General features: G+C 41.5%; 4 protein-coding genes across 9 annotated transcripts in view; 2 read left to right on the top strand and 2 right to left on the bottom strand.

Annotated features, from left to right (window-relative positions):
* LOC124186840 (egl nine homolog 1) overlaps positions 1-4,383 on the bottom strand; it is a 10,582-nt gene extending 6,199 nt beyond the window's left edge. Inside the window, exon 1 of the mRNA XM_046578889.1 lies at positions 2,997-4,383. Within this exon, the coding sequence (XP_046434845.1) occupies positions 2,997-3,902 (906 nt within the window). The 5' untranslated portion in view covers positions 3,903-4,383. The remainder of the gene's footprint in view (positions 1-2,996) is intronic.
* A 246-nt stretch (positions 4,384-4,629) lies between these two features.
* Positions 4,630-9,148, top strand: LOC124186838 (tetratricopeptide repeat protein 30A). Of its 5 annotated transcripts, XM_046578882.1 has the most exons (9): positions 4,630-4,977; positions 5,107-5,172; positions 5,250-5,588; positions 5,654-5,789; positions 5,885-6,049; positions 6,188-6,456; positions 7,847-8,254; positions 8,317-8,701; positions 8,780-9,148. In XM_046578882.1, exons 1-9 carry the CDS (start codon positions 4,909-4,911, stop codon positions 8,917-8,919), a joined length of 1,977 nt encoding a protein of 658 aa, XP_046434838.1. In that variant the 5' UTR covers positions 4,630-4,908; the 3' UTR covers positions 8,920-9,148. The 5 variants fall into 5 exon arrangements, with proteins under 5 accessions (XP_046434838.1, XP_046434843.1, XP_046434841.1 ...); XM_046578887.1 differs by lacking the exon at positions 5,107-5,172 and having other exon boundaries at positions 5,755-5,789; XM_046578885.1 differs by lacking the exon at positions 5,107-5,172 and having other exon boundaries at positions 5,635-5,789.
* Positions 6,483-7,760, bottom strand: LOC124186841 (nucleolar protein of 40 kDa-like). Its single transcript, XM_046578890.1, has 2 exons — positions 7,359-7,760; positions 6,483-7,266 (listed from the first exon to the last, which is right to left on the bottom strand). The coding sequence occupies exons 1-2, from the start codon at positions 7,473-7,475 to the stop codon at positions 6,538-6,540; spliced, it is 846 nt and encodes a 281-aa protein (XP_046434846.1). The 5' UTR covers positions 7,476-7,760; the 3' UTR covers positions 6,483-6,537.
* A 181-nt stretch (positions 9,149-9,329) lies between the features above and the next one.
* On the top strand, positions 9,330-10,502 carry LOC124186842 (26S proteasome non-ATPase regulatory subunit 9). Of its 2 annotated transcripts, none has more exons than XM_046578891.1 (4): positions 9,330-9,476; positions 9,656-9,755; positions 9,844-10,028; positions 10,147-10,502. In XM_046578891.1, the coding sequence occupies exons 1-4, from the start codon at positions 9,366-9,368 to the stop codon at positions 10,372-10,374; spliced, it is 624 nt and encodes a 207-aa protein (XP_046434847.1). In that variant the 5' UTR covers positions 9,330-9,365; the 3' UTR covers positions 10,375-10,502. The 2 variants fall into 2 exon arrangements, with proteins under 2 accessions (XP_046434847.1, XP_046434849.1); XM_046578893.1 differs by having other exon boundaries at positions 9,353-9,480.
* The last annotated feature ends 443 nt before the right edge of the window (positions 10,503-10,945 follow it).

The raw sequence follows: 10,945 nt of genomic DNA, 5'->3' as shown, positions 1-10,945 counted from the left end.
ACAACACATTCTGACAGTCAAAATACACGCAAAAGACGCCTTTATAAACTTTAATTGAACAAGAAAGACTGATAATCGTCTCAAAATCAGATCATTCGCAAGTATTTCAAAACGTTGCGTATTATAAATTCGATTAGTTTTATTTAAAATTGGCTAATTACCAACTATATTCGAACAGCAATTAATCGAACACACAATTTCCCCGTGTTCTTCTCGAAAATAACATATTTTCGTACCAACATTCCGTGCAGTGTACACAACCTTATTGAATTAACTCGCCCGTATATATAATAATAATAAGCCAGGTGTAAAAAGAAGTAAAAAAAGAAAAAACATAGGGGGGGGGGGGAGGGAGAACGAACAAACACGCTCAACCAGAATGGGGCTCGGGCAAGATTGCACGTACGCACGTCGCCACACACGTGGTGGGCGGTTTGTATAGACTTTTAGGGGGGGTGTGGAGAGGATGAGGGAGGGTACAGCTGGTTGCTCGAGGTGCCTACGTGACCGGCGGCACAATACGTATATTCCGCACGGTGAGACATCCGTGCCGCGACTCTTTCGCCGCAATAGATTTTTGCCAGTCTAGTCGTCCGACGAGCGCCTAGGCTAGGTTTAATCTTTCCTCCGCTCTGCCCCCCTATTTCTTGCGGTACGCCGTGTTGTCACTACCAAAGCTATCTGCGTTCATGTATAACGTGTATAAATATATATGTTGCGCGTTATGTTATAAATAAACGGATTCGAATTCGTAGAAAGAAAATTGAAAATATTTACGAAAAGGCGCGGTAAGTTTATGAAGCCGACGTAACAAAATGCTAGAGCAAAAACAGACCGAAAAAACTGTTTTTTTTTGTTTTTTTTTTTTCACCGGGAGAAAGGGAATACAGGCTTTTGAGTTTGTCCGAGAAAATTCCACGATTATCCCGAAAATGGGCGAGTAAAAAATCTGAAACTTATAAAACTTGGCAGCCTGATGAAAGAATTGTGAAAGAAAAATAAGAAGAAAAAATTTATAGATTGTTCATCTTTTCATATAAATATATGTAAACTGGAAAAATATAATCGTTTATTTAGAAAAAGTAATAAGGAGGAGAAAGTACACGTTTCTCGGTAAAACATTGAAAGTCGGTTTATTTCCGGTTTAACGAAAATTAAGTTCAAAATAAACGGGACATGGCAATTTTTCATGCCCATTTCATTTGGTTGTAAAATCCTGTAGGTTTAAAGTTTTTTCATCGAACCGTTTTCGATATCATCGCGGGAGATTGTCGGACGTACCAAGATTTTTCAGAAAAACCTGTTTTTCTGATTCCCAAAGGTCAGAAAACGAAGATTCATTGATATTCGAAAAAATCGGACTTTGTCAATCCTGTATTAACGTGTTAACAAACATCAGGTAAATCTGAAGTTGTAAAATAAAAGAGATGTATATTCTAAAAATGCATTATTACAACAACGCTGCAAATTTCAGTCCGATGTTTCTTTTTTTTTTGGTTCTCGATGTTACTTCTGTTACCTCTCCGCGCCGATCGCGGAAGTTTTTTTTCTTTTTTTAATATGTTTTTTAAAAATTTTTGTTGTTGAAATATTATTTCGAATGTAAATTTATTTATCCGGACATTACACGCATATAACTGGGTACATGCTGTAAAATAGGCCAACTATGAACTGGACGAGAATAGTATATTTACGCTAATCGTGTAAATGTATTTTAGCAAACGACTCGTAGTCTCTGCCCCCCCCCCCCCGGAATCCGCAGCGTTGTTCTATTTCGCGCGGCTTTCATTCGAGTTTATTATCATATGTATGCTACATACAACGAACACGAATCTGACATTTGCGGAATGATGGAGAAAGAATTATTTGGTAATAGTACAAAACGCCGACAATTAACCAATGGATAACGAAAGATCGAATAAGAGAGATAAATTATTACTCTAACAAATTTAATTGGACAATTAATTGATAAGATTTCAGAAATCTAATAGACCTTGTGTTAATTGTCAGCATGAAAATATATCCATTATTTTCGAACGTGTGTCGGGAAAAAAAAGAAATGGAAGCATATTGAATTACGATATTTGTGACTAGCTTCTGTTCTGTTTGTTTTTTCGAATCTCCTCAGCCCGTAAAAATAGCACATATATCAGGGCACCAGATTCTCTAAGAATCGTTATACTGTTCAAAAACATTTAATGGAATCTAATTCTTGTTGCATGATGACGCGAGGTAAGAAGAAAACAGAGTATTGAGAATGAATCATACAGATTTGTAAACATATATGACAAGATAAGAAGGATGTAATCAATTTTGTGGACAAGTATCGTGGCGGTGGAGAGTATGATGAAAATAGAGAAAAGAATGAAGAAATGATTTTTTATCAACGGTGCTACACAACAAAATTTTCTCGTTTCTATGTTCGTTCAGGCGTGACAGAGGCATCCCGGTGCTAGATGGATAGGTATTTACGTAGTCGTGCATTACTATTCAAATAGAAAAGTCTCGAATTCATCCGGTCTGTAAATACAAGTAGGCTGTAAACCGCAAACCACAAACTCTGCATATCTACATGTGTCAAGAGTCTAATTCACCTGTGTGCGGAGCCAACATCGTTTGGCAAAATAAACGTAATTACCACCTGCCAGGTAACATCAACGTCGACATCCAGTCATTGCACATGTTATTAATAACAAGGGTGTTGGAACAAGCCAAGGCTATCCTTTCTGCAGGTTGAAAATTGTCGAAAAGATTTTTCTCGATGAGTTACGATGTCAAAAATCATTGCAGAATACACGTGGACAAAAATACAAAGGTTGCATAACTTGAAAACAAGCTTCCTGTATGGCTCAACAGTTTTACACTCAATTTATGATATACAAGGCGCATACGATGAAGTGTTTTTATAACATATCGTCAGCACTTCTGTAATAATTAAATGATTTCAACGAAATGCAGACCTAAGGTCGAGGAAGATATTGACGACAGTGACGTACCTTTGTCCTGCCGTTTATCGTGTACTGCCCCATTTTCCCATTCGACAGCATCTTGTTAGCCCTGAGGATGATGGCGTCGACCTGAGATATGAGCAGACCAATATTCGGGCACTCCTTCTCTTTGCCGTCAAGCCAAGTGATCTGGTCACCCCGAATAGCCCGCCTGAGATCACCGGCGCCTCCTCTTTGGGAGACGAGTTGCCCGTCTCTGAACAGACCTGCACTATACATATTGAGAACCTCGTCGAGGACGAGCGAGCCTTTTGCCGGGCCCAAGAAATCATTCATGGCGCATACGCCCCACTTGTTCATGTCCTTGACAACGACGCGGGAAAAGTGGTCAATGACACGATCGTCGATTTGTTTGCTGAGAGGTGAAATCGGCAGCGCACCATTCTTGCCGCCTAGACTAACCTCAGGGAAGTTTCTCAAGCCGTAGTGCTGCGGAGTCGGCATGTCGCGAAGAATTTCCGAACCTTCCAGCGCAGGGTTAAGCAGCTCTGCTCTGGCTCCCAATATCGTGTCTTCCGAGCTACCCTTTTGGTTTATCGGTGATGCCTCAGCGACGAGGAGCTGTTCGGCAGCGATGGCGGGATCCTGGGGCTCCGGTGGTCGGCGGGAGAAGTAATTCGGCAGTGAGTCGGGGCTGCCGCTTGTTTTTAGGTTAGGCTCAGGGCCCGAGGATGTCTGTTTCGGAGCACAGGACGGCTTGTGTCGCTTCCAGTCGTCGCGTTGATGCTCCTTGCTGCAGTAGACGGTAACCTTGCAACGGGCACAGCGGAGAATCTTGTCGGACCTTTTGCAAACTGCGCAGACTTGGGCCGTTGGCGCGGTTGGGGAAGAGGTTAGAGAAAACGATGCACCTGCCTCGACGGTCTGTGACCGACTGGCTCTCGGTTCCGACATATTTCAGAGGTTAATTCGACGACAACGCTCCGGTCGTCACGAGGACGAGGACTAGCGTATAAGCAGGGGACATTTCAAAACGAGTCCGAGTCACATACGCACTTACTGGTTCGAGCGGCGATGGCAGCTTCTCCTTCTCTTTCTCCTTATTCTCCTCCCTCGCTGCTCGAGAGCAAAACGGCATAACCAAGTTACGACCGATCGACCGACACGCAGGCGTAAATCGGATGCTTGATTGTAACGAGCCTATGCCTGGGCACAATTATCCATCTATCTTCCTCACCTGCTAAGCGAGCAACTCCAACGCATATACTCAACCCTGTGTCATCGGTATTTCCCGTCGACCAGGAAAAAGTAAGCTCCGATCGTTCGAAACACGAGACGCGACATAGAATTATGCGAGGCGTAACTTGGATCGATCTTGTCACCTCGATTGAAATTTTTGTATTGATATTTAATGCGTGTATGCATGTACGATTGGCTGGATCAATCACGGACAAGGATTAACCGTGCGAGTCAGCCAACTTCCTGCAAAATTTTCACGAGCAATCAATCATTGTAGCCCGTAAAAATCTGTGAAAATCATACAGCCGTATGCATCACGTGACCGCCATCAGCCAATAATACAGTCTCAAATTTTCGCGCGAATTCTTTCCAATTCAAAACCAACATTTTCACCGTCCAGCTCTCGCAGGCGATGGAAATTCATGCAGAAAGAAAGCTACCGAGCAAAATTATTGGCGAAATTTCATGATTAATCACGCATTACCTTGACCTTTGACCAGTAGACAAAGATCTGAGCGCGACTTCGTACGCACTTACGTACGATGCCGTTACTATGGTTACGCTTCATAATGCGTATGTCAAAACACGCTGTTGTGACGTTTACCTTCGGTGTACATACATACAGGAACATTTTTATTAACGCAAATTGGCGACTCTACAGCGCTGCGCGACATGCGATTTACAAAGATAACGTTCATTCCGCAGCAAAATTAACTCCGATATGACCAGCTTTGCGCAAAATATCCAAGTAATCAGGGATGGGGAGTACACCAAGACCATATACACTATGGTAGATAATATTTAACATATTATGTGCATGTATTGTCACGATATTACGTAACATCCACCTGCCACACAATAGAATCAAATTCTTTAAAATATTCGCCAATGGTAATTCGATTTTGAATCCATGCCATAGATCAAGGAGCAGAAATATGCAGAAACCATTCAGATTCTTATCACTCTCATGGTGACATATCCTGAGGTGGGTTAAAAAAAGAACAGATAATAGAAATTGGAGAGGAAGAGAAAACCATCATGCGATCGATAATCACGTTTCAGTCCAGACCCTGCTTATCTCTGCTGGCCCATTGTTATTTTTATACGCAAGACTTTGCCGGGGCGGCAGGCTGCTATGAAAAACTGGTACAGATCTGCCCAGAAGAAGACTTGTACAAGCTCTACTACGCTCAATCCCTCCATCAGGCATGCATGTACCAGGAGGCCTGGAGCGTCTGTTCGACGATTGTCGACAAGCCGCAGCTGGAGTCAAAGGTCACCAAACTACAAGCAGCGATTAAGTACGGGCAGGAAGACATCGCCGGAGCTAAGGCCTACGTCGATCAGTGCTCCGTTGAAGATGTCGACACTGATATCAACCTGGGATGCCTACTGTATAAGGTACGAATTAATTTTACGACAAACAGTTGTTGTATCATCGATGTAGGTGTTTTCCCTGTCAACAGGAGGAGCAGTATGAACAAGCGCTGAAAAAGTTCTCCACAGCATTACAAATAGTCGGATTTAAGCCCCACTTGTCCTACAATGTCGCTCTTTGCTATTACAGACTCAAGGAATATGCCGCCTCCCTAAAACACATCGGTACGTATAAAGTTCTCTCACCTTCTTTCAATGGTTATCAACATAAATGTTGATCTATCAAACTATTCTGAACACGGAACATGAATATTTTTTAGCTGACATTATCGAGCAGGGTATCAAAGAGCACCCGGAATTAAGCGTCGGCATGACTACGGAAGGTATCGAGGTCAGGAGCGTCGGCAACACCCTCACTTTGCATGAAACTGCGCTAACTGAGGCATTCAATCTCAAAGCTGCCATTGAATATCAGCTTCAAAATTGTACTGCTCTATCATACTTCTTATTACCGAGTAGCTTTGCTCTTCTCAATGTATATCCTATTCTATGACTAGGATTTAGAACTACCCTCAGTTATGTTAAGTTAATAAAAAACGACAAGTCTCTATTGATATCTACAGACGAGGCAGCCAGGGAAGCGTTGACGGACATGCCACCGCGTTCTGAGGAGGAATTGGATGCAGTAACCTTACATAATCAGGCATTGATCAACATGGACTCGAGGCCCAGCGAGGGCTTCGAAAAGTTACAGTTTCTGCTGCAGCAGAATCCATTCCCGCCAGAAACTTTTGCCAATTTACTTCTGCTCTACTGCAGATACCAGTACTACGATCTGGCGGCAGATGTACTGGCTGAAAACGTTCACCTAACTTACAAATATTTAACGCCAGTGAGTTGGATAGATTTTGTTTTCAATTTTCGACTTGTTCGAGGATAATATTATTATTATTATTATTATTCTTGATCATTCTTAACGCTTAGAACTGGAATATTTACACTTTTTCGTGCGCCTCTCTTTGCCAAGCTCGGAAATCTTTCGCTTCAAAGAACTCTTTATTCCATCAATATCCTCTTCGTCGCCATTCTTGTCGTCTTCATCGGTCGAATTACTTTGTGACGAATTATCCCTGCTCTTCTTCTCCTTCTTTCGTTTTCTCTTCTTATCCTTGCTTCGTTTTTTTGACGACTTCTTCCCTCTCTCCCCATTCTCAGAGTCGCTGTCATTGCCCAGTGGTTCTTCGTTTGACTTTGATTTCTTGGATTTCTTCTTACTCTTTGATTTCTTGGACTTATGCTTCTTAATCTTCGTCTCAACTGTACCCTCCTCTATCTCTGGCTTTGTCGCTTCTTCTGTTTTGTCCTCCCCCTCGATTTCGGGTATCAGCTCGTAAGTTTTGCCACCCGGGCTCATGAAGCAATCACTTGAAAGATGACCGTGAGTTCCGCACTTGGCGCACGTTGTATTAAGCACGGCCTGAAGCTGGATAACTTTTCTTTGATTAGGCCCCATTGTTTTCCTCTTCTGCTCATCCCTCTGAAGTTGGACGCCATTTGGATCCAGATCTGTCCCGTTTCCCTGATTGACCAGCTTCATCGACAGGCTTATTTTACCCTCCTCGTTTATTGATATTATCTTACACCATACTCGCTCCCCTCGCTGCAGCACATCCCCAACATCGTCAACGTGCGAAGAACTGACCTGACCATGTAAGAGAGAAAGCAATATAGAGAAGATAAATAGAAACGTCGTCGATTTTCTCACACCGGTACATTGGTCACTCCCCTCCTTACCTGCGACTTGTGAACGAGCCCCTGCTGAGTGCACCCTGGTATTCTGACAAATGCCCCATAGTTTTGAACAGCTGCGACTTCACCCAGGAATATTTGATTGAGTTCACATCCAGTCATCCTTGTCGTTTTTTCTTCTTCCCGGTTGTAATTAATTCATTATAGGTAAATTTTGTGTGTTATTTATTTTCTTTTTAGGCTGTTATTCCCCAAGTTGAGGAAAAATTTTAGGCCGACTGCATCGATAGTTCGCAAAGCATTTTTCCAACTCGTAAGAATTCGTATTCTTAAGCCGAGAGATTCCGCGATATAAATATCCTTTTGATTGATCGACGTAGAAAGAAAGCTCAAAATATTTCAGGTTATGTTTGCGTGGATGTATGCATACATAAACACGGTATATGGCAGTGAAGTATCAAGGTTTTGGAAAAAAGGGGGCTTTCAAAAAATCAGGCCATTTACGGTCTTCTGTTTCTCTTTTCTCTTTCAAGTACCTGTACGACTTCCTGGATGCACTGATAACGCAACAAACATCGCCAGAGGAAGCATACAGGAAGTTTGATGACCTGGCAAACAAACACACCGAGACCTTGCGGAAAGCGACAAAGCAGGTACAGGAGGCAAGACTGAACCATGACGATAACGCTGTGAAGCGAGCGGTGAATGACTACGAGGAAGCTCTGGAGCGGTATGTTCCAGTTCTGATGGCGCAGGCAAAGATATATTGGGAACTTGAGAACTATGCCCAAGTCGAGAAGATATTCAGAAAGAGCGTAGAGTTCTGCAACGAGCACGATGTGTGGAAACTGAACGTTGCTCACACACTCTTCATGCAGGAAAACAAATTCAAAGAGGCGACAGGGTTCTACGAGCCCATTGTCAAGAAGAAATACGACAACGTAAGCTAGATATCTCTTAGTAATTAATTGACAGCCTGAAAACTGTGTTAAATATGTTTCAGATTCTAGATATCAGCGCGATAGTTCTGGCCAACCTTTGCGTCAGCTACATTATGACTTCGCAGAATGCGGAGGCTGAGGAGCTGATGAAGAAGATAGAAAAAGAGGAGGAAACTGTGTCGTTTGAGGACCAGGAAAAGAAACTGTTTCATCTTTGCATCGTGAACTTGGTCATAGGAACCTTGTACTGTGCCAAAGGCAACTACGAGTTTGGTATATCCAGAGTAATGAAGAGTCTGGAGCCTTACAGCAAGAAACTAGGAACCGACACGTGGTTCTATGCAAAAAGATGCTTCCTTTCCTTGCTGGAACAGTTGGCTAAGCAGCTCGTTGTTCTCAAGGATCCAACGCTTCAAGAATGTGTGCAATTCTTGGAACATTGTGAAGGTAGCAAGGATCCGCTTGGGCTTGTTCACGTTTGAACGCTTCTCTGCTTACTGTTTTCTTGTTACTTATTCGTTTCAGTTTACGGGAGGGATGTTAGAACGGTAATAGAACAGCCACTGGACATTCAAGAGATTCCGACAGTGCCACTGGGCAAACAGACCGTCACCTACGAGGCGAGATATCTGAAGGCATTATTCCTCAAATTGCAAATGGGTTAAATGATCCTGTCGCAGTTGAATGATTATCTGTAGTTGTTAGTTTAAGTATATACATTTATCATTGTGGGTGTCACAGTAGTAACTATAATAAGCTGCAATATAACTAAATCATTTTTTTTTCATATTCTGAACAACTATACAGTTGTGAAATAGATATCAAATTTATCTAGCTCGTAATTTTAGATTTTAATCAAAAATTGTTCAGCTAAGAATCAAGGAAATAAAAAATGTTCAAACTGTCATGACTTGTTTGCCGTAGAAATTTGATGTTTGTTAATAATGTTCCAAACGGTTTTGTAAGAATTTCGAATCAATACTCGGGGATCTTGAGGTTTAGCTACGTCCCTGGCTTCAACGACACAACCAATGAATGCGGAAATATTATAGATGCGGTCACTGCGAGGGAATCGAGAAATTACCGTAAAATAATCGCAATCACAACAAACATGGTGGCTGACATGGAGGTTGAGCAGGCAAAGGAGCGTTTATTGGAGCTAATAAAAGCGAAAGACAAGCTAGAGTCCGATATTCAAGGCTACAAAGAGATCCTCGACTGCGTAGGTACCCAAAAATCACATAATTTACCATCGAACTATCGCAATCGACGGTATTTATACACACAATGTGGTTTGATGTCAACAAGGAACGATGACGGGTCAGATTTTAAAGCCACCTAAACTAAGCCTTGAAGTACCGGATTTGTTTGAACATTTCCTGTGTTTTCACTTGCTTTCAGAACCATGTAGGTATGAACGACCCTTTGGTAGACTCTGATGGTTTTCCTCGTGACGACGTAGACGTCTACCAAGTCAGGCATGCTCGCCATAAGATAATATGTATGTCAAATACCGAAATAGTGCAACTGTCAGCAGTGATACGCACCTGAGGAATTTTCTCTCAATTTTAAAACCTTACCATTACCAGGTCTCCAAAACGATCACAAGGCGTTGATGAGGCAAATCGAGGCTGGACTACATCAGGTTCACTCGATATCCGGCAGTCAGAGTCAGCCTTCCGAAACCAGCGTAAACAATGCTGAGGAGAATACGCTTTCAGAACCATTCTTGAAAGTGAATTTGGTCTCTTCCGCTTCTCCGGCTGAACTTTCTGTAAACAGATTAATATTAAAATTTTTTCTTTTACCATATTAACTATTAATCAGGAATATTTGTGCATTTTCAACAGTAATTCATAGTGTATGTTTGTTTTTTTGTTTGCATTCTTTAGGGTATAGAAGTGGGAGATTTGATCATGGAGTTTGGATCCATAGACTCCCGTAACTTCAGATCATTAAAGGATGTGGGGGATCTCGTTGAAAGTAGCAAATATAAGCCGATATTTGTGAAAATAAAGCGTGGATTGAACACGGCGGTTCTTACACTGGTTCCCAAACCTTGGAGTGGAAAAGGATTGCTCGGTTGCAACGTGATACCCGTTGAATCGGTCGAAAGATAAATAAGAAGATAATGTGTGTCACAAGATGACTCAATGTTATTTGGATTGGTGGAATTAAATTGAGAATTTGTTTCGTATCCCACTGTATCACGTTTAAGTTGAGAGACATAGAATTTTATCTCACTTTACCTAGTTAATATTATTTTCCCTAATAACTTATTTCCTAAAAATGTTATCGATAAAAGATGAAATTCCGCGATAAGGTTTAATCTAATGAAATCACTTTCAAATTAACGACAAGGTAATATTCAGTTTATGTTCTCTACTCGCTTACTAATCACTATTATTTTTAGACAAGAATTAAAAAACATATTTTCTCTTTCTAACGATGCAAGAATCTCGTTTTTGTAAACAAGCTGAAAACTGTAAGGAAAAGTCGCGTTGAATTGTTTAATTACAGCGATAGTAAATAAATTTCGTAAAGAAGAATATTGTACCTTTTGTGTTGGATTTTGATAATCAGGCGCAAAAAGTTGACGGAAAAAAATTCACGGAGAATTGATCGCAAATGAAATTTATACACTGCTAAATTGTGCAAATTTAAAGTTGCAAGTGTAGTTTTCTGCGCTAC

Source organism: Neodiprion fabricii, chromosome 7 (genome assembly GCF_021155785.1).
Source record: "Neodiprion fabricii isolate iyNeoFabr1 chromosome 7, iyNeoFabr1.1, whole genome shotgun sequence".
In the NCBI taxonomy this organism is placed as follows: Eukaryota; Metazoa; Arthropoda; class Insecta; order Hymenoptera; family Diprionidae; genus Neodiprion; species Neodiprion fabricii.
This window is presented reverse-complemented; position numbering and strand designations above follow the sequence as displayed.